Consider the following 21,993-nt stretch of genomic DNA (forward strand, 5'->3'; position numbering starts at 1 on the left):
GGAGCATCGAGGTCAGCTCCTGGCCTTGCACAGAACACCCCAAGGATCACACCAAGTGCCTGAGATTGTTGTTAAAATGCTTCTTCAACTCTGTCAGGCTTGGTGCTGTGACCACTGCCCTGGGGAGCCTGTTCCAGTGCTCAACCACCCTCTGGGTGAAAACCCTTTTCCTCATATCCAACCTAAACCTCCTCTGACTCAGCTTCCTGCTGCTTCCTGGAATTCTCCCAGCCTGTCAGAGCTTCCCAGAACTGGTGAATGGTGGGGAAGTGAAAGTGCCTGCAAAGGCTAAGGATAGAGCCTTGTGCTTTTGTGGGAAGAGGGACAATTGAAGTTGTAGCCGTGAGCGCTCTTTGATATTTCACAGCGCTAAGCACAGAGGCCCTGGGACAAACCATGCCTCCTCATTATGCCATTAGCTTGAGAAAGAAGGAGGGGACTTGCTGGGGCATGGAGCACATGGAAGAAAATGTGCTGGGTGGGGCACAGACAGCACAGCAGGTGCAGCTCCTGCCAAAAGGATTCTTGTAGGACTGTCCTGGCCATAGAGCTTTACTTTCTGTTCAGACTGATGTTTCATGTTAGCTTTGAGATGATGAATCACTTTACAGGCACCTTCACAGGCCGAATACCATGGGACAGCTGAAGCAAATGCTGCCTTAAGTGTTGGTGCTGGGCCTGATAGTTCCCAAGAGACAGTCTCTAGAACAGGACAACCTGGCTAAACTGCCTGCCACCCCTTCCTCAGCTTTGGAATAGGGTAAAACATTCAGATGTATCCCTTGCCAAGCCTCACAGAAGGAACAGGCAGCATTGCTGGATATTCTGCAACCTCACGCCCCAAATCATGGGGCATTTTCCCTGCATTTGTTTTTCACAGGAGGTCTCTAGAATTGGGGGTAAATGGGAGGAAAGAGCCTCAGTCCTGCTTCTGCTGCTTTGTGTAGTGGGTGCCTCTGATGGGTCAGCATGAGTTGTCATTAATTTCTAAATTATTCATATGTAATCTATTTTTTAATCTTTCTAAGAGTAAATTTTGGGAAAGAAATTGAGTATCAGATAATGCAGGGAGAGTGAATTCCTCCCTCTTCCTTGCAGGCACTCCTTCTGTGCAATGCTAACTTTGTCTTTATCTGAGGACAGAACCTCCTACAGGTGTCTAAAGTTGCAGGGAGAACCCAGGCCTCCTTTGCCCAGCAAGGACAGGGAGCATTCTCTGGCCAAGGCCTGTGCTGCTGTGCCTCCTTCTCCCTGTGTCCCAGTGTTTGCTCTCTTCTTCCCAGGAGCCGCTACGTCCAGGTGCGGAAGTGTGCGGCCGAACTCCTCCTGTCCTTGATGGGGAAAATTGGAGTCACGAAGATCGCAGGCACATCCAGGGCTGAGACCCTGGCGCAGGTGGCAGGGAAGCTTGCTCAGGACTGTCACAAGGACACAAGGTAATGATCTTCATTTCACCTCCTAAAACACGAAATCTGTTTGGTGTCTGGCTTTAAAAGGGAAACCCACAAAATTGTAGAAACAACAGGAAATAATATGTTACCTTTCCATGTGGATAAGGGGCATAGAATCACGGAATACGCTGAGTTGGAAGGGACTCATCAGGGTCATCAGGTCCAGCTCCTGGCCATGTGCAGGACACCCCAATGTGCCCAAGAGCATTGTCCAAGCCCTTCTTGAGCTCTGTCAGCCTTGGTATTGTGACCAGTGCTCTGGGTTCCCCAGGGAAATGACTGTACTGGGTAACCTGAGGTTGTCCAGCAAGAAGGAGCATTGCCAGCTTCCTGTGACTTGAAGGATTCTTGACTGAGATCAAAAGAGCTCAGATTAGCCAGACTAACAGTTTTGTTTGGCCTTAGGTGCACCACACAAAGCCAAAGCGTTGCCTACTTTTCATCACTGAAGGATCCCAAATATATATTTCTCATTAACTTAAGATTTTCCTAGAAATACTTCAAGGGTCTTTAGCCAATGTATTCAGTCTTTCTAAACCTATTCTGAAGAAATCTATAATGCTGTTATCTGTGGCGAAATTACCTCCAAATTTGTTCTTGAAGAGCACTGTGGTTTCCTAGTGGCAAAATCAACCCAAACCACCAAAATCCCCTTACTTTGATAATTGAATTCTTTTGCATTGATGATTAAATTCCCATTAATAGCTGCCAAGTACCCAGGAGCAATGAGCTGCCCCTGTCCATACATATGGTATAGAATAATCAATAGGAAGCTAGAGGTGTTTTGTCCTGGCTTCCCTGCCTGTTAAAGGAAGGCAAATTATTGTGCAGTGGTAGCAAGACACTGTTAATGGGCTCTGACAACCAAGCAGATGTGTTTTGCTTGTTCCCTGGGATCCATTGATCCCACAGAAGCACACACACAGTTTCAGAACCAAATGGTATTTTCTGTTGCCCCACGTTCTCCTCTTGCCTCTTGTGTTCAGCTGACAGCACTGTGCAGCGACAAGTGGAGGTAAATGTCTCTCTTTGCTGAGTAGGTAATGCCTTCTTATGCAAGGATTGCACCTGATGAGTTTAAGGTATCAGCCTCTTCTGTTAACACTCTTCCTATGTTTGTTCACTTTTCTTTCTTTCCCTTCCTTTGTTCCTTAGGCACTATGGACAGGAGATGGTGAAGATGATGCTAAGTCACCCAAAATTTAAAAGGCTTTTGGAGCAATCTGTTTCTACCCGTGACCTGGAAGATATTCTGACAAGAATTAAGAAGAAAGTAAGTGCTTGGCAGGAGAAATGTCTCCTTTGTGCAAGGATTGCCAATGCTTATATGAGATCAAATATACCTAATCAGTCTTTATCTCATTCTCCTGAATCACTTTGCTCCTGGGAATGAGCAGTTAATCCTCAGCTTGTTCATCTGCAGACTACAAAGGGACTGATATTCTTAGGGAAAAAGTGGGGGTTTGAATATTTTGAATATCACAAAGGGGAAAGTGGAAGAGGAGAAAAAGAGTTTTCATTTAAGTGTAACCCCTCACCATGCTCTCCCTACTGTGCCCCCAGTAAAGGAATTAAGTAAGAATAGTGCTTCTGAAGATAATATAGTCTATGCAAAAGACACTGGACGTAGTAGTGCCTTGAAAATTTCCAAATATACAAGAAAATTTCCAAATATGCAAAAAATGTACATGTCAATCCCAATTACTACCATTACTGTCTGTCTGCTGGGAATACTGTCCTGCTCTCAAGCTCTTTGGAGCTGGAATTCAGCAGCGTCCTGTGGAAAACCATCTGTTTGTTTGTGGGTTTTTTTTATTCTTCTTATCTACATTATAGAAGGGAGCATGATGTTGTAGAGGAACAGGGAGAGCGAGTGTTGAATCAACTTCCAACACAATGGGCCAGCTCCCAGAGAGTCCAAATTTTTCTGCTGCTTCCTTAAAGAACACTCATTGCCTACCAGTGTGCATTATTCCCATTTCTGCTCAAGACTAATGAAATTGGGATTTTAGAGTGCTGCTCAGTATGGCAGCACCCATAACCTGCCTTGGGCTATTGAGAACAAAGAGTTGGCATCACTGAATCTCTGGTCTGTTGCCTTCTGTAAGCTAGGAAATGTCTCCCTAAGCCTTGGTAGCCGTGATCCTGAGGTTCCAACTTGTGTTTTAAACAGGGAGTTTCCTATTGCATTTTCTAAAGAGTCATGGGGTTTCTTTATGTCTTTGTAGGAGATGGAAAGCCAGAAGGGTGAAGGCCCATCTGTCAAGATGCCGGTGAAGAAGAGCAGCGATTCCTCGAAGAAGCCCCAGGCCACATTGCCTTCTAGTAAACGGTACTGAGCACTTTTGTTAGATGGGACAAAGCACGTGACAAGCTTTACATGTCCTTCCTCAGGAAAATCTTTCTGGGGGAGATGACCCGTGCCAGAGATGGTTTCCATTCCCTACAAATGCTCCATGATAAAAATTGGCTACTTCTGCATTACACTGAACACAGCTTCTCTGGAGAGGTTTCCACAGAAATTGGGCAACAAAAAGACATCCATTGGTTGTGGCTCAAACGATGCAGTGCACTGGCAAGGGCAGTGTTGTGGAGGCATGGAGAGGGCTGTGTCTCTGCTGCCGGACTTGGGACAAGTAAATTCAATCAGGATTGGTTGTTTTCATCAGAGAGGAGTCTTTTTCAGATTGGTGTTTTGATGAGAAGTCCCAGTCAGGAAACAAGATGCCATTCCCCAAACAAGCAGCTCCCATGCAAGTTGTTGGGCCTGGCTGATTCATGGCTTTCTTACTCTCAAACTGTACCAAGTTTGAGTAGTAAGTATCAAGGCAATTCCTAAGCGACATTGGTCAACAGGTGTCTCAATGTGGATGTTTTGTTATGATATTCCTGTCCTTCACACTGTTTGCTTGATGGACTGCATGTTTGGTTTATTTCCCCCTGTGCTGCAGTCCAAATTTAAGACAGCAATTTGGTCCTTGCTGTCCTTTCTGCCAGGGGCAGAGCTACTTGTACCTGTTCTCCTGTGATAACAGAGGAGAGTTCTTTAGCTCTGTCATGCTCAGTGGTGGCAGAAGAGTGAGCACATGCCTCAGTAGCATAGCTAGGAACTTGAAATGCTCAGGGAAGAGACAGGTTGATGCAGGAGAATTGTTCCCTGTGGGTTTGTTAAGCTGTGGATCCTGTCTCTGGGGAAGCAAACATAAAGTTAGCATAGTGCTGGGATGTCTGCCTTCTCTTTTTATCTCTGTTACTGATTTCCTGGATCCTTCAGATATGCCCCTGTTCATCTGTTCAGAGGCATCTGAGCTACTGTTACAGATTGTCATGCCTGCTGTAGAGACACTTCTCCAGAGTGATGAGTTTCCTTACTATAAGACACACATGTCCCCTATGAGGAGGCATTTAAACTTGCAAGTTTAAATTCTCTTTCCCCACAAAGCAATGAGACCTTTGTGCCTGGGAAGCCATCTGAAGGTAGATCAGATACATCTCATCCTTGGTTTTCCTGAGTGAGCACTGGTGAGAATGTTACTCGCAGATTGTCTCCCGTAATGATTGTCATGAGGTCCACGTTGTTTTTCAGAGCCTCATGATTTTCTAGCTGGAAATCACATCATTAGGGATGCTTCTCGAGATGTTTTGCTCTCCATTAACTGAAGGTATTATCACCACCAAGTTCTAATTTGGTTTTATTTTCCAGGGTGAAGTCTACCTCTGAGGGACGCCTCCTCCACCGTGCAAAAGCCCAGGTCACGTTACCTCCAGCTGTGGAAGAAACGGAGCCGCTCCAGAAGCTTTACGATCTCCTGGAAGCCAAGGGGTTTCAGACACGGCTGGAAGGACTGGCATTCCTTCTCGAGCTGTGCCAAACTCGCCCCCAGCTCATCTCCACTAACATTGTCCAAGTATGTAGGGTATCTTCATTGTTCCTTTCCTTTAGCTCCTTCCCCAAGCCTGGAGCAGTGAAGTTCATTCTGTGTGTCTTGGCACTACATCCTAGCAGTTTGGGCCAGGCTGGTCCCTCTTACACAGACAAATTTCATTCAGATCCAGGCTTCAGAACAAGTTCTTTCAGTCCAGCTGTATTTGCTGGGCAGGTGCCTATTGATGCTGTTCATCAAATGATGACAGAGTTTGCTGCTGCTGTACCTTCTGCTCTCTCCTACTCCCAGCTGGGTTAAGTGAAGGGAATAGCAGCACTGAAAGCATGGCAATTATTCTCTTGATAAAAAATGGGTTTGGATGGAGAAGAGAAGTATCAGGCTGGGTTGGATTAAACCCAGATTGTTTTATAGGACACTTCTGTAAACTTCATCTTGTCTTGCACAGGCACGCGTCTGGCTACTCATTTCCATTCCCTATTCCTCTTGGGAAAGACGGTGCTCAACCTTCTTGAGGGGTCCTTTTCTTCTCTCTGGAAAAGGAGGAAAATTAATAAGAACAGACCTGTGCCTTCTCCTCCCAGAAGCTGCTTTTTCCCTTTCTCCAGTAAATGGTGCCTGATAATGTGGCTGTCAAGGGACTGAACCTGCTCTAATAAGAGCTGTACAGCACAATAAATTTCAGAAGCCTACGTGTTAGTTAGACAAATGGTGTGGTTCCTGGAAGAGTTGATCAGAGCCCTGCACTTCTCCAGACACAGAGACAGACTAAAGAAAACATAGATCTCCTCCAGCCATAGTTTTGGCAATATCAAAATTGCCCTCAGTACTTGAGGCAAGTGTACAGAAAAATGAGTTCTGTAAATATCTGGTTCCATGCTTCTAAAGCAAAGGTCATATTTTTGAATTAATAAATGAATTAATTTAATTAATTTAATGATTTACAGGTGGAGGGAAACACCATAGGAATTATTCTGTCCCCACCCAAACCGCTTCAAAATAGATGAAAATCTTTAAACCAGCATGAGGTTGTGCAACCACTCCAGTGAGTGGTCCCCAGGAAAACAATGAAATTGTGCAAGCAAGTGCTGACCTGTCCAAAAGGATCAGATTCATCTTTTACATTGCTGAGTGCACATGTCCACATCCCCTCTTCAAACAAGGACATTGTAATCCAGCTGTCATTTTGTTTGTTTTCTCCACAGATTTTTGATTACTTTGTCCTGAGAATATCTGACAGCCACAAGAGGGTGAAGCAGAAAGCGCTGGACGTGCTGGCAGAAATCATTGGCATCCTGGAAAATGCCTTGAGCCCGGTGATCATCCATTTGGTTGAAGGAATTACAAACAACTTGAACTCAAAGGATCCCGGGGTTCATTCTGCAGCTGTGAAAGCGCTGGAAGAATCCATTTCTCATTTAGGTAAGGCTGACCCCTGACATGGACTCTCCTCAGCTGTGTCTCTGCCTCTCCCACACAAGAGAATGCTGAGAGCCTTGATAGCTCTTGTTGTCTGTGGAACGCTGCAGCTGACATCCACCAGAAGCTGTGGAGCTGCAGTCCTTACACACCAGTGCCCCAACAGGCTTGAATGTGCATCAGCATTTCCCAAAGATCCCAGGAGCCCTTGGCTCTGTGCTGCTTGTCTGAAGAGGAAGTCCTGGACTACAGCTTTGCTAGAATTCAGAGCCAAGGGGCTTTTGGAGTTTGCTTGGGCCCCATTTGACTTCCCAAGTGAATAGCTTTGCTGTTGGCATGAAGGGACACAGGCCCCTCAGAGTTTCTGCAGAGCAGCCTCCTGGAAGAATCTACATTTATAGGCATTAGCTGCCCATTTCCCACCTTCCTTCTTTGGCTTCTTTTTTCAAAGGAGAACTTTTGTTTCAGCAGCTTCATTTCCTTATAAGAAACAGGTAGAAATCCAGCTGTCAATGATGCCTTGTTCCACATGTTGTTTTGCATGGTACAAGATGGCTGTAGCAAATAGCTACCTAGGCAAGGGCTGCTGCAAATTCCTTTGCCACACAGATTTATGTCAGCTCTGAAAATGCCGCACTGAGGAATATGCTTGAGAAATGAAGTGCTAGAAAGGCAGGTCTTCCAGGGGAGTTTCCACTTTCTCCACCTCAGCTGCTCTGTGAGCTCATGAACTGCCTGACTCAGTGCCTTTCTCTGTTCCAAGTATGGGATTCTTCATTTTTGCTCTGGGATGCAAACCCTTTTCACTGCTTATTTGTGATTGAACTCTTGAGGACCCTGATGGGAAATGTTTAATGTAGCTCCTGGTAGAGCAGACAACTTTGGATCTACAATTGTGCAAGGAGAGCTTTTCTTTTGGAATTAAAAACCCTCCCTAGGAGGCTGGAAGGAAAGAAGAAATGGATTCAAGAATCAGCAGAAATTGACTTTATTTTATAAAATGGGCTTGACCCTGCCCTTTCCCACCCCACTGTCCTTTCTCCTATGACCTCCGCAGAGTGAGCAGAAACGTGTGTTTCTCTTGTAGATAAAGTATCACTGATGAAAGAGTTTGGCCACAGATGGAGTCAACTGAGTGGCCAAGCTCTACTGGATGTCACTGAGCGTATCACAGGTATGGCCAACCCTTCTAAGCCAAGAGGTCTTCCAAGGAAGAATGTTCAGGGAATGCCTGTAAATAGACAGTAGAGTAGCTGCTCCAAATCAGGACCTGCTGAGCTTGTCCCTCCTGCCCAACACCCATGGCAGGTGTATTGGGCAGGTTTTCCTGGCTGCTGCCGTGGTGTGCAGCATCTGAGACGGGGGCAGTGCTCGGCCTCGTGGCTGAGCTCTCACTGGGACATCTCAGAAGCCACCTTCAGGAAAGGGAAGGGCTAAAAATACCCTAGCTGGCTCCTCTCTTGGAAGTTCAAGGGCATCTGTGACCCTTGAGGGAAAGTGGTGGCAAATGCTGTTTCAGGGGATCAGTTTGTTTTGTCCTCACAGAATCCTTGTTTTGCTCTTGGAAGGTTTTGAGGCTGAACCCTGCAGGGCCTGGGGCTCTCAGCTTAGGTCAAAACTCAACACACATATTAGAGGCACAGATTTAGTGCAAGGGTAGCCTTTGTGGGCAGAGGGGCAGAAGCAGAGTGCTCAGGCTCCCTGCCTGTGCTGTCAAAGTGGCATTGGGCTGAGCATTTCAGGGAGTGCAAACAGTGTCTTCCTATGTCAGCGCTGTCCAAAATGCTACAAATGCAGCTGCTAATTGATTCCTCAGAGGAGCTTGCTATGGCAGCAACAGACAAGAAATGGAAACATGATCATCTCAATATATAGTGGAGAAGCTGATTTATGGCCTTGCTTTAACTGGGGCTAAATCCACCACTAATTCTGCCAGCATCTTTAAATGCAAGGTTTAATACACTTTGTATCTTCATTGTGAATCTCAAAAGGGCATGTTCAGCGATTGGGAATGTCAAAGGCGTGTTAAAGAGCAGTTGAATAAAGTAGATCTCCAGGAAGAGGGAGTTTAGTTTTGCAGTTATTTTGATCTCTTTTTCAAATGAAGGAATTAAACATAAATTAGGGCTACTTTAGAAAGAGCAGATGTGCTGTCTGAGATTTAGTAGGAACACACAGCTCTTTCTCTTCTCAACGTCCATACTGACCAATGTCTTTAGTTGCATTTCAACTCAAGTGAACCCCCGTTTTTAAATGGATACCATAACCCTTTTCCCACTTAGAAGCATTGGTTTTGGGTACTTCCAGGAGCTGTTGAAATGTTGATAACTGCTGGTGAATTAACAGCATAGAGAAAATGAAGTCTCTTCCACCACAGAGTAATAAATGGCTCCTACACAGCATTTTGCCTGTTTAGAAAATGAGAATGGTCTCAAGGCCATTTCAGCTTTTGACCTCTCAGCTAAATCTGCTGTGCACGGAACCTGTTGATACTCAGTTTTCTTCTGTGTTTCATATTGTTCAGTTCAGAAAACAAGTAGAGAGGATGCTTCAGGCACAATGTGAGGAAACACTCATGTTTTGGTTAAATTGTAGTCCCCTGGGTAACAGTTTTCTCTCTCTCTTCCTCTATTTCAGTGCACATTGTAAGGAAAAATGCCATTAACATTGGGAGGGGAAATGCCATTAAAACGTGGAGATGCTCAGATGCCATGGCAATGGGGTCTGGGTCATTATCTAAGACACCCTGGGGTTTGGAACAGCTGTTTGTTGGAAGCCACGAAAGCATTCTGCCAATGACACCAGCCAGTCACTGATGTTTCTACTCCAAGTGTCAAGCAGCACCCACCTCTGGTGGGCTGGAGTTTTGAAGTGTGGTCTAGTACTGCCCTTTGCTGTGTGCCACTGAGCAAAGGGAAGAGCCAGATTAGACTTCTGGCACTTGACATCAAAGGTCACAAAAATGGAATCATCCTTTTTATTGCAAATCCTTCAATTGACTCTCTACGGTGCATGTCCACATTTTCAGTGTGGGTTTAGACAACTTCTTCATGGAAATAAAAGGCAATTTGTCATATTCAGGCATTATCCCTGCAGAAACAGATCATGAAATGGTTTAATAAAAATACAAAGTCTGCCACAGCTACAAGGCCCTGCTGGGAGAAATTAATCCTGGGGGGTTGCTGGTTCTGTTTCTGGGAGGATCAGCTGCTTTGCCCATTTCTGGCTCAAGAGGTTCTGTGTGCTCTTTCTCTGATCTTAGCCAGAGGCAAAACTTAGAAATAGATCCCTGTTTGCATTCAGGTTGGTGGTTAAGAAGCTTGTGTCTCTCTCCCGGCAGTGCTTGTGGAATGGGTTTATCCCAGGAGCCCTGAAGTCGTCCAGCGCTACGCCCTGCCCGTGCTCTGGTCCTTCCTGGGGAACAAGGCGCTGCCCGTGCGAAGCGCCAATGTCCGCACTGTGGTCACCAAGCTTGCCTCTGCCCTCTACAAGGTGATGGGCACCAAGCTGAGGAAGTGTGCTGCCAGCCAGCCTCCACATGTGCGGGAAAACCTCTCCAGCATCTTGGGCTGGTGAGGGCCTGATGCTCTCCAGGAAGATGACGAAGAGCTGACTTCAACACCTCTGGATGTGACATTTTTGCTGTGCCAACAACGACAAAATACTGAGGAAGGGTTTGCATCCGCCCCCGCTCTCTCCACTGCCCTTCCTAGTCAAGGCATGGGGGGCCTGAAACAACTCCAGATTGAGGACAAGATGAAGGCTGAGCAGGGCTCAGCCTCACACACAGGTGAGGGGGGATCTGGGCTGCTCTCTGGCAGGAGGAAGGGTCTTGTGCCAGCCTAGAGAGCCTGTGCTCATCCCCAGGGAACAGTTCTGCCCTGCGTGTGCCCCCTGCAATGAGCTGTGCTGCTGCCAGTGCCCCGTGCAGCTGTAGGGCTGCTCAGCTGTGGGGCAGGGACAGGAGCAGGAGGCTGCATATGCAGCTGAGCCATGGCTGCAAAGCCCAGGGCTCTGGGCTCCCTGCTGTCCCAGGCCAGCCCAGAGGCCAGGCTGTTCCTGTGGTGGTAGCTCTGTGCAAGTGGGGCAGGGTGTCCCCTGGCCTGCCTCAAGTGGCTGCAGGCAGGAACATGTTTCCTGTGCAGCTCTTTAGAAGTTTGCAGGAATCTATCCCATGATATATGGAGCTCCAGATGCTTTAGGTTTGCACTGCATTCTCTGTTATACTTTGTGTTTCCATTTTGCAGACCTGACAGGCTCCTCTCTTATGAAGAAGTTTTCTCTGCATACTTCATGTGTGCTCTTACCTACGAAGTCCTCGCCTCCCGTCCAGAAGAGCCCTCTTTCTTCGGAGCTCAGGAAGAAGCTTCTGCCTCTCCGAAGATTGATTGAAGAATAGGTTTAATAGCATAGGCTTTAGAGTTAGGGATGTAGGATATAGTATAGGGATAGTAGTGTAGTATAGGGATATATTATAGTAGGGATGAAGTGTTCTTATATTATAACGTACATTTGAGGATACATTTTGATTGTAGTTTTTAAATTGTGATGACATATTTTAATTATTTATATATATTTTTGTAGATACAGTGGGTTTTTTTTAATGTTATGTAAGTTACATTTTTAAAAAAACAAGCATAGAATGTGAGACTAGGACCTGCTAGGTTAGAGGAGATGTGCTGAGGTTATCAGAGTACAGCTCACTTGATGTCCCAGTGACTCACCACGTCCTTTCCTCGCTGGGCCTCTCACCTTTGAGACTGGCTCTGAGAGCAATGGGGGGAAGAAGAAGCACGCAGCTTGTGTTGAAAGAAAACTCACCCCCCCTGCATCCTGCTCCTGGATTGTGCTCTCTGCTGCACGGAGAGACAGCGGGACAGAGCTTCTCTTTGGCTTTTAGTTAGTTTTAGTTAGCTGAGGCAGAGGAGTTCCCTGGACCTTTTTTTCTTTTTCTCCTGGATCTGTGCAAACATGCTTTGGACTGAAAAACACCCAGACAAACCCCAGGAGCTCAAGCCCTTGGCCCACCGGGGCCTGGGCCTCAGCACTATCCATCACCAAAAGGACTGAGAAGAACCTGAGCAATCCGAACTACACCACATGGAAAAGGACTTTTCTTCCTAGATTCGCCATCCCATCGAACAACAAGACGTTTTATTGTTTAATATTATTCAATTTCTGTTAAATAAACAGCTTTTTCCACTTCTCTCCAAGGCAATTATTTTTCCCAGACCAGTTGGGGGGAGGGGTCATTTGAATTTTTTTCCCTGGGGAAACCCCCATTTGGAGCTTTTCTCCCAAATTTGCCCTAAACTAGGACAGGGGACAATAGACCCAAAAGATCCTGTAGAGTCAAAAGTTTTCTACCTGCATGTATTCTGTGCTCACAAAAGGCCTGAGCAAAGAAACAAAGAGAAGTGTGCCCAAATCCCAAAGCTTTGCCCCTTTGCAAGCTCACACCGATCTGGCTCAGAGGTGTCTTCAATCACAATTTCATAGGTAAGAAGAGCATGTGGGAAAAGATGCACTGCTTTGGAAAAGTCATCTGTATGTACATTTATCCAGGACAGCAGTTCAGCAGTGTTGTTTGCTACTTGTTTGCAGAAGGATGAGTGGATGTGAGGCCAACAACCAGTGATGAGGGTTCCTCAAATCTGTCTGTACTCCTGGGTGCCATTCAGCCCAGAGCTATGGGATAATCCCAAAGTGCATCTCACACACGTTCTGCCTCCAGGAAAAGCTTGGCCTCACTTCCTAGAGTCAAAGAAATAGAAGAGTAATAAAATGGGCAATTAAACTTGTCACTTTAGAATGACTCTCCTGCTTTTCAGTGTCAACCGAGGTTGTACCTAATGCTCCCACAGCTTGTTACAAACAAGTGTTTGAGATTGCTTAAAAGTTTTCCAGCAAGGTTATTGGTAAAAACCAGATTGAATATGAAACAATAGCTCAACAAAATTCATTGGCAACATTCACACTCTTACTTACAAATCAGTTAAGGCACAACAAGGAAAAAAGCAACCAACAAAATGCAGTCAATGAAACCAGAAATGAACCAAGAACTATCTTTGTGTGTGTGTTTAGGTGTGTTTGACAAAGGAACATAAGGGACAAGGATAAAAAGGAATATGGCCTAAAAGCTTAACAGCACTCAAGCTTAACAGTAGTTAAACTGCAGCCTCCAGGAGTGGGGGTATCGGCCCAGGATCCATTGCTGATGGGCGATCCTGCGAGTGCAGCAAGCGTGAGAGCTCGCTGGCTCTGAGAGGCCCCACTCCAAGGGCGTTTGCTGCTGGCAGCCCCTGTGGTCCAGGAGAGCTCCAAGGGCCTCCTTTGGACCGCTGTTCATGGGCCACAAGAGAGTGGGCCTCAGTCATAAAATGCTTCATCGTGGCCGCACTTTGGGTCAGCACCCGGCCTTTGAAAGTGTGAGAAGAAGGATGTTATGCCATTCAGGCAAGAAAAGTAATTTCCAAGGCTGTTCATAGAAAACCCCAGGAGCTCGTTACACAGCACAAGTTCCTGGTGGCGCTCAGTGTTTCTGATAAGCTCAAGAGGAGCTGAGCCCAGGGGCTGTTCAGCAAGGCCAAGGACTAACCAGCGTTTCTCAGGTCACAGTGTGGCCTGACAAGGCTGGGGGGATTCACCACCACAATCTGAAGCATGAAGTTTTGATGTAGGCTAAAAAGCTGTGGCCCAGTGGAAGTGGGCTGTTTCCTCAGGCCTGTGGGAGAATCACTGTGCAGATCCTTGTGCTACTGATTCCATCTCTCCCCACTTTTCCAAGTTCTTGGAGGCAAGGTCACTTGGGTTAGACACACAGATCACAAGAAGTGCTCTTCTGTTCTTCTGCACAATGAATTAAAGTGAGATTACATATCCCAAATCTGTTTTCTCTTACTGGCAAATAGACTGATTTAAGGAATTTGTGGATCAGCAAACTTGTTTCCTCAAGTACTTACTCTGTGAGGCATGGAGCATGATTTTCTGCTAGGAGAGCCCTGCATACTGTTCCACACATCTTTCAGAAAGTCCCAAACCAATTCCAAACACTCTGCCTATAGTAAGTTTTTACACAGGGCTGCAGAAATCCAGGACAATGGCAAGTGAATGTTGGAAGGGTTTTGTCCTGTTCATGTCATAAGAATTCTTAATGATCTAAAGCAATTCCATTCCGATGCAACATGGAATCTGGGTTTTTTCTATTAAACTCTTTCATGATGAGTAACAAACCTTGGCAGCATGAGATGCAAGGCTGACATAGGAAAGCATGAGCTTGTCCTCCACTGTGAGCAGTTTAATTGTCCATTTCATTACTCTAATATTTGTTCCACACTAAGAAGCAAACCCAAGCTTTTCTTGGAGCCAAAACATACACTACAGTCCCTCACAGGATCACCAGGGCGGGCAGGAACAAAGCAGGCAATCTGCTTCATTGTGAACCACAACAGAGCTACATCCCAATGTGGGTTTAAGTAGCACAGTATTATCAAGAGCTCCTTAAATGCTAGCAGAAGCAGCTGGCAGGGCATGCCAGGTGGGGCTAAGGTGAGGCCCAGAGGGTTGGAGGTCTGAGCATCAGCCTTCCAGCCAGGCAGGGGAGGGAGGCCACCTGGATGGAGAGGCTGCAAAGGGCTCTCTTTATGGGAGGTGTCCACCCACTTCTTCCTTGACATTGTGTCTCTAGAAGAAGCTGTAGATCAGATACAAGGGAAGAAATGAGTTAGCTGAACTCCCACCTTAAAAATCAATGCATCCAAAAGGTGAGGCATTCAAGGGTTTTTGAATTATTCAGAAGAACACTTTCTATTTATTTTTCAAGAAATTATAATCACTAGAATTTCTCTGAACTGTATGGAGCTGGCAAGCCAGGAGACAGAGCTTCTACTGCTTTGCTTATGTGCTGCTTGTTGCCCACCGACTACTTTGAAATCCCTTTCCTTCCAAACAGTTAGCAACCCACAGTGGTCTCCAGAATTTGACAATTAAACCTACACAGTAATTGCTTTTAAAGCTAGTTTTCACAGCCTTCATTTCTGTAACTCCCACCCAGTTCTAGGTTTGGGGTTTTTTGGCTGTTTATATTTTCCTTCATAAAAAAGGAAATACTGCGACACAAACAATGGCTTCATGTGACAGAGGTAAAAGAAGCTTTGCACTCCCCATTGGATGTCCCCTGTATTCAGCGAGCCTACTTCTGTAGGCAAAAAATTGGCCATCCAAATGTTCCACTTTTCTACTTCATTGTTACCGAGGTTTACTTCCTGCATTCATTCCTGTAGACACACCCAAAACAAATGCAAACATGACCTGCCTCAAAACAGTACTGATCATGGCAGTTCCAGACAATTCAAAAAATGGAAATAGAGGCAGGCAGGTCATTTTTAAACACTCTTAAAGAGAACCGTTAGAACTCTGAAAACTAATCATTCTTTACATGGCATCACAGAGGAAAAAATCAAGCGGAAGCCAGACAATAAAAAAGTACATATTTCTTAAATCTCAAGCATTTTTTCCTGAAGAATTATATGGTCAGTAATGAAAGTGAAAAAGATAAGGTTTAATAAAATAGCTCATTTTCCACAAGTAATCAAGCAAAAATATCACCTGAGCAATACTGAGCAGTAATTCTCCCCAACTGCATTCAGCATCCCAGCTGCATATCAGCAATTAAGGAGTCTTTCCAAAGGGGCTGTACCCAGGATTTGGCAGAACAAACCCTGAGCAAAGGGACCAGGACATCTGATCCCTTTTCCTGCAGCAGCAAAATTATGTCTTCAAGTCTCATCTGTCCTATCAGTAAATGCCCAGAGATGGCAAAGGAACAACAACTGACTTTCATTGAGGCTTTCAACTTGAAAGCACTGGCTGACACAGATGCACCAGAGACTGCATTTTGTCTGGCAAAATTCTACTTGTCAGGGATCAGGCAAGGCAGGCAGGGAGGGACAAGGCAGAAGGCATCTCCTCCTGCAGCCTCAGCCTGCAGCACTGACCCAGGCAGAGAAAGTCGGGGAAGAGATTTGTCATGGTGAACCTGCCATAGGTGGCTTTGGGCTTGTGCTCTCAGAGGATGACAAACTCAGACCCTGCATAGGCTGCATCCATTTGGAAACCTCCTTCTCCTTAATTGGAAATTTCACAAGGACTTTCCCTCAGAGGAGGTTTCCCTATTTCTCCCAGTGCAGAACCAGGCAATGTCCATGGATCTCCTTCAGATCTCAAAGGGTTCAGCTCAGAAAGTGCCCCAAGGAAAGGTTTTCTCCTTTAAGGGCAGGACGAAGGACTGGGAACATTTCCCATTTCATGCTCAATATCTGCTTATTCTCTACTAACTGTGACACTGGAAATGCTTCAGGGAGATAAATGGCATGTGCTGGATGGAGAGGAATGTTTCCTTTTCCTGCACTGCATTTCCAGGGCCCCAAGGTGCCACTCCAGCTCCTGAAACTCAACACTTCACACTGGAGGAATTTTCACTGCACCACCAGAGCACATTCCCAGTTATTGGGCTCTCCAAGTGTCCACTGAGCCCATCAAGGGATTGAAATCAATTTAAAGAATTCTTGAAAAGAGTGGTTTTTATCCAAGCTTTCAAAAAGTCACCTCTGAGTCAAAATTCCAATGGTCATTTGAGGACAGGCATGCCCTATACCAACCTGCTTGTTAAGAGTTCTCCTCTTTGGATGTGCTGGTGATCTTGGCCTTATGAAAATGGAAGACAAAAGAACAGATGAGGAGATAGAAAGAGAAGGGAGGGAATGTGTGAAGCATGAAAGGAGGCAAACCTTCTTAGCATGGTCACTGTGATAAAGGAGGAAATGCAACACAGAAACTAAACAAGATGCAAAGCTGATTCATTGTCCTTAAGCTCTCAGTTGCTGGAGTCAGACAGAGCTGGCCAAGCTCCGGCTGAAACACAGCAGTCATTCTTCAACTTGCATCATAACCCCCCAGTTCTGCTGTCTCTCCTTTTGGAGCCAAGTGGCTCCTACAGCCCCTCTGAAGCAGCAAGAGCTGCTGAGCTGAGACACGAGTCTCTATGGAGGGCAGCTGCTTTTGTACTGCTGCAAAGCTTGACTTTGCCTGTTTGTGCCTTACACTGGTGACAGTCTCGTGCTCCTTGTGGTCAGAGCTCTGCTGTCTCCTGAGAATGATGTTACACCTCCTTGCTCTTTCAAGAAGAAAATGCTTTTTTACACTCATCTGCTATAGAAAGATATTCAGATTGCACTTTAAAAGCCCTACAGAAGATTTTCAATGTGAATGATACTTCTGTGACTCCTTTATTGTTATCTCTCAGACAGGCTTGACAGCTACATTTTCTCACATTTCTCCAAGCCAATATCTTTCCATCAGGTATAGTCCTATTACTCTTCTCTAGCAGCTCGCCTTGTCTGATCTTAAGCCTTGACCTTAATATTAGACATTGATCGGATTATACATCTGTACCCCAGAATTTATCTGGGATCTCATTTCACAGTGGAGGTCCAGGCACAGAGAAGTTACATCTGACATTTACAGAAACAACACCCAAATTTCCAGACACCTCTAAAGTAGCCAGTATTTGCCCAAACATGTTAATGTGGCTGCAGAAGTTGACAGTGAAGGATCACAGTGTTCAAAGATCTGCAGCATCCAGACCCATGCAATACAGTTCCCAAATGACACCACAAACATTACAGAGGGAATCAACAGCCAGGTCCAGAAGAGGACCTGTCTTGAGGAGCCTTTCAGCCCTGCCTCCTCTTCCCCACCACCACCTCTGCTCTTGGGCCATATGGTGCTGGGTTTGACATTGGGCTGGATCACCATAGATGGGGCCAAATGCTGAATACACAGAGGTTTGCCTAAATACATGGGAGAGCTGACTGTGCAAAATAACCTCACGAGATGGGAAGAGCGAGGTGAACAGCACACTGGAGCAGCAGACACCTTGACTTACCTCATCTCCTGGGACTCTTGCACATCCAGCTGCAGAGAGCTTTTCCGAGATCCTGCAGCACTGCCAACATCGGGACTTACTGCCCTGCGTATCGGGGGGATCAGAGGGAGACACAATGACTCCTTCTTCATATCCCCTTCAGTGAGATTCAGAAAGGAAGCCTGAAAAGAATAGAATATTATTAATATGTATTTCTATATATATTATTTTAATAATTTTTTGTCGTCCTGATTGGGAACGGCTAGGAAGAACGACACTGGACTCTCAAGGGAGCCTCAACAGGAGAATTCCCCAGTTTATTGCTTCAGGCCTGTCTTATAGACAGATACGTGGAAAGTACAGAAAGGAAACTCTTATTGGTTAGCAAAGTGCTACATTACCATCATTGGTCAGGGGCACTCTGCCCCCCTGACTCCCTCCTGCAAGGGAAAACAAGAGACTGCAAAACAACACCTGCAAGGCTGTTTAGCGTCCCTGAGAATTGTTTTAATTCCTTCTCATATTTTTCCCAGGCTACTTTCTCAGGCAGCCTGAGGAGCCATGCGGCCTGCAATTTGTACAGGCACTGTGGTTCAGATTTAGCATCCATAATTTTTGTTTATGTATTAATTCTAATATATTATTTTAATAGTATTCAGCTTAAGCATCCAACTCTCCCCCTTTGATGCCTCATGACATTTAGCCATGCTCTTAGCTAGAACTTGGCTGGAAAAGAATTGTCAAGCTGATGCTGCAGCTTGGTCTAGGACAGGGAATGGAAAGACAAGTGGTGAGGGAAACACCATGTTGCACATTTGCCACCTCTCCCCTTGTGCTCACTTCTGTACAAGTCTGGCTACATTCCCAGTTGGCATCCACATATTTGACATCAAGATGTTCTCAGGTGACAGTGCTTCCACTGGCCTTTTGGATGTATGGGAAGCTGTTTAGATCCCTATAAACTCCCTGCCCCTAAAGCACCTAACAACCACTGCTGATTCTCCAGCCAAGTCCCCACAAAGCCATTCTGCAGGATGGCAAAACCTGCTTTTCTCAATCCCCTCATTCCTTCTGCTGCTGCCCTTCCCTCCTACAGTTCCCCAGCAGCCTTTGAGCCCAGATGCTGCTGAGCTCTCAGGATGCTCAGAGCTCTCCAGCTCCCACACATCCAGCATCTCAGACTCACTGGCATTTAGGAAGTTCAGCAGAGCTCTCTGATCTGCGGCTCTCTGGAAGGTCTCTGCCTGCCCAAGTTGTTCCAGAGACCCCATGCCAAGGCCAGGAAGGGGGGTGGAGGAAGCAGGGACAGATGCACACCCTTCCTTAGTATCTCATAATTTCTGGCACAGCTTAAAAGCCAAATCAGGACCTGTTCAAACTTCAGTAAAAACATCAGTTCCTGTCAGGGATACACAGGGCCCTTTCTCAGCAAGGCTGAGACCAAGTACCCAAGCCTTTGACTGGACATTCAGTCTGCCAAAGCTGTTGTCCATCTGCCTCCTCCTGCACCCCATGGCAAACCCAAAACAACTGCAGCTCCTGGCCCTGCTGCAAAGCTAATGGTGTGGCTGGGCTCTGGGCTGCTCTCCCCATGGCCACCCTTCCCTCTGGTCACAGCCTGAAATGCAGTGTCCAGCTGAGCTCTTCCTTGGCTCAACAGCTTCCCTAGGTTCACGCCCCAGGGAAAGCTCTCCGAGCTCTGTCTACAGCACATAAACTAAAAATCTACCACACAGTAAATCCTGTGGACTTAGCTTGGTCTCCTTACCTTATGTCCTTTTCCCTCTGAACTCGGCTACTGTTTTTTCCTACTGTCACCATCATAGCAGTTGGCATTTTTCCCATTCTCCTGCTCTCTCTTCCATGTGGAGCTCTGAGGAAGGAGAGCTCCTCTGGATGGGAGGCAAAGTTTTTGTAAGTTCATTTAAGAAGCGCAGCCTCCAAATATTGTGAACATCACAGGATTTCTCTCAGAATAAATGTTCTAGTATCTAGGATTTTGGGTGCTCTTGAAGCCCCAAACACCACCTCTGACCTGACCTCGAGACACTGGATGGCTGAATTTTGTTTCCCGTAGAAAAGTTTGTGAGGAGGCACATCCCCACCTTGAGACACCTGGGGCGGGAAGAAGAGCTGGCCCCGGATGATGTCCTCATTGGTGTGGAAAGGAAGGTGCCTGCAGACCAGGTTATAGAGCAGGATGCCCAGGGACCAGATGGTGGCTGGCTGGCCACGGTAGCAGCCGAAGAGGATCCATTCCGGCGGGCGGTATTCTGCTGTTCCTATGGGACAGGGGCGCAGCTCATCAGGCTGATGCTGCTCCCTCCCTCCCTCCCAGCCAGCTCCCATTCCACAACAGCCAGCCCCTGCCCCAGCGAAAAGTAACTTGGCTACAGCCGGCTGAAGAAGGATTCCCCCCTTCCTCCCTCTTCCCCCTCTGCCAGCAAAGGGGAATATTGAAAAACCGCTCAGGCTACTCACGAGTCTCCACAGAAGTATAGTGAGTGCCGTTTATTTCTATCTGTAGCACACTTTTATAGGGTCTGACAGGGTCCGTCGGCGAGCCCGGAGTAAACGCTGCCGCAGCCGCCGCTCCCCAGCAGCGGGCCCTGCCGCTAGAGCCGCTCCAGGGGAGGCTTCTCCGCCCGCCCGGGCGGCACCGCGCTCTCGGCATTCTGCCCGGAGCACCCGACCGCCCCGGGCACTGCTGCTTCCCGAGCCGCTCCGGGCTCCGGCGACTCGGGGCCGGCGGCCCAGCTGACGAGCGGCGGGGCTCGGCTCGGGGAAGCTGCCGGCGACGGGGCGGGAGCCGGGCGGCAGCGGGGCGGCTCTGGCAGGGGCCTCGTTCGGGGCCGGGCCAGGGCCCGCACCAGGCGGAGCCAAAAGACGGTGCCGCTCCGCCACCCGCAGAGCGAGGAGCTCTTCCAGAAACTCTTCCAGAGGCGCCACAAGCAGTGCGGAGAGAACCTGGCCGAGGTGGGACCGCGGCAGGCCCGACAGGGGCGGGCCGGGGGCCGACTCGCCCACGGGCGCCTTGCGGGACGCGGCATAAGCCGGGCTGGGAGAGGCTGAGAGGGACGGCACGGCACGGCACGGGACGGGACGGCAGTAGAGTGAGTGTGAGAGGGAGAAGGGGACGGAGAGCGAGCGGAAAGTCGAGCGGAAAACCGATGGAGAGAGGCGCTGCTGCCGCTGCCGCTGCCGAGCCGCCGGAGCGCGCGGCCGTTCGTCCGTTCCCTCAGCGAGCCCAAGGGAGGAGCCGCCGCGCGCTCCGCCCAACGAAAGAAACAAGCAGAGAAATAAATACCTATGAAAGAAATCACCAAATAAATCAACACAGAAATGCATAAAAATGTCGGCTTGTAGTTTTCTTCTTCCTTGGGTGTGATGAAGCATTTCCGTGGTGAAACAGGGAAATTAAGAATTAGGAATCAAGCATAAAAAAGTGCTTTGACTAAAAGAGGGGAGGCTGACAAAACCGTATGAAATGCTTACTGCTCCCACAAGAGCAGGAGGAGAGCAAGACTACAAGATAAGATAAAGAGCTAGAATGTGCAAATATAGGATACAAGGACAAAGGCACCACAGGATAAGGGGGTTCTTTGGACCCCTAAGCTGGGAGAAACGGTATCAAAGTCTGAAAGATGGTCAAAGGACTAAAAGGAGCATGCATAAGGAGACAAGGTGATAAGTTCAACTGAGAGGAAAATTGCTGACTTCATCCCAAAGACCCCCAGACAACCACCAGAGTGACAACAAGGAGCAGTGGGCAATCGCAAAGAGGCGTGGAGCTAATTTTAATATGAAGTGGGGACAGGCAGGGTTAGGAAATGAATGTGTATTAGGCGTATTGTGTAGCCCTAGTCTGTAGAGAATAAAAAGAGAGGGGCAGGTCTCTAGGGTGTGCATGTCTTTGGAGGAGATACCTCCATGCTGAATAAATACAAACCTAATCTTATAACTTACTGTGTGGGCTACAGAGTTTTCTATATCACTGGGGAGAATTCCCTGTCCTGATGGTTATGTGAGAGTGGACAAGAGCGGAGCCTTTAATTTTCAAGTAGAAAGGATAAATTGTGTCAGTAATGGCAACACTTTTCATCCGCTGTTGAGACAGTTGCAGGCTGCCAAAGGACCGAGTCTGCAATGTGGAACTTGCTCCCGAGTTTCTTTTTCTGACAGAGACCGAGGAGGGGAGGTATCCCAGAATCATGAAGTCATGGCATGGTTTGGCTTGGAAGGCACCTGAAAAATCACATCGTTGCAATCCCCTGCTGTGGCTGGCGACCCCTTGCACTAGACCAGCTTGTCTAGA

The 21,993-nt window shown here is 47.2% G+C and overlaps 1 protein-coding gene and 1 pseudogene across 6 annotated transcripts in view; one reads left to right on the forward strand and one right to left on the reverse strand.

The window, feature by feature from the left end:
• LOC111942001 (uncharacterized) overlaps positions 1–11,960 on the forward strand; it is a 235,442-nt gene extending 223,482 nt beyond the window's left edge. For all 5 annotated transcript variants that reach the window (XM_086878881.1, XM_086878880.1, XM_086878882.1 and 2 more), the window contains 8 exons: positions 1,284–1,436; positions 2,607–2,724; positions 3,680–3,783; positions 5,155–5,359; positions 6,541–6,757; positions 7,842–7,928; positions 10,095–10,544; positions 11,002–11,960. In XM_086878881.1, the coding sequence (XP_086735007.1) occupies positions 1,284–1,436; positions 2,607–2,724; positions 3,680–3,783; positions 5,155–5,359; positions 6,541–6,757; positions 7,842–7,928; positions 10,095–10,330 (1,120 nt within the window). In that variant the 3' untranslated portion in view covers positions 10,331–10,544; positions 11,002–11,960. The remainder of the gene's footprint in view (positions 1–1,283; positions 1,437–2,606; positions 2,725–3,679; positions 3,784–5,154; positions 5,360–6,540; positions 6,758–7,841; positions 7,929–10,094; positions 10,545–11,001) is intronic.
• On the reverse strand, positions 2,378–21,074 carry LOC147655091 (uncharacterized; annotated as a pseudogene). Its single transcript, XR_015282575.1, has 4 exons — positions 20,160–21,074; positions 19,784–19,960; positions 17,700–17,860; positions 2,378–5,868 (listed from the first exon to the last, which is right to left on the reverse strand). The product of XR_015282575.1 is annotated as an uncharacterized LOC147655091 (transcript).
• Positions 21,075–21,993: the final 919 nt, after the last annotated feature.

This window comes from Cyanistes caeruleus, chromosome 2 (genome assembly GCF_971803275.1).
Source record: "Cyanistes caeruleus chromosome 2, bCyaCae1.hap1.1, whole genome shotgun sequence".
Lineage (NCBI taxonomy): Eukaryota > Metazoa > Chordata > Aves > Passeriformes > Paridae > Cyanistes > Cyanistes caeruleus.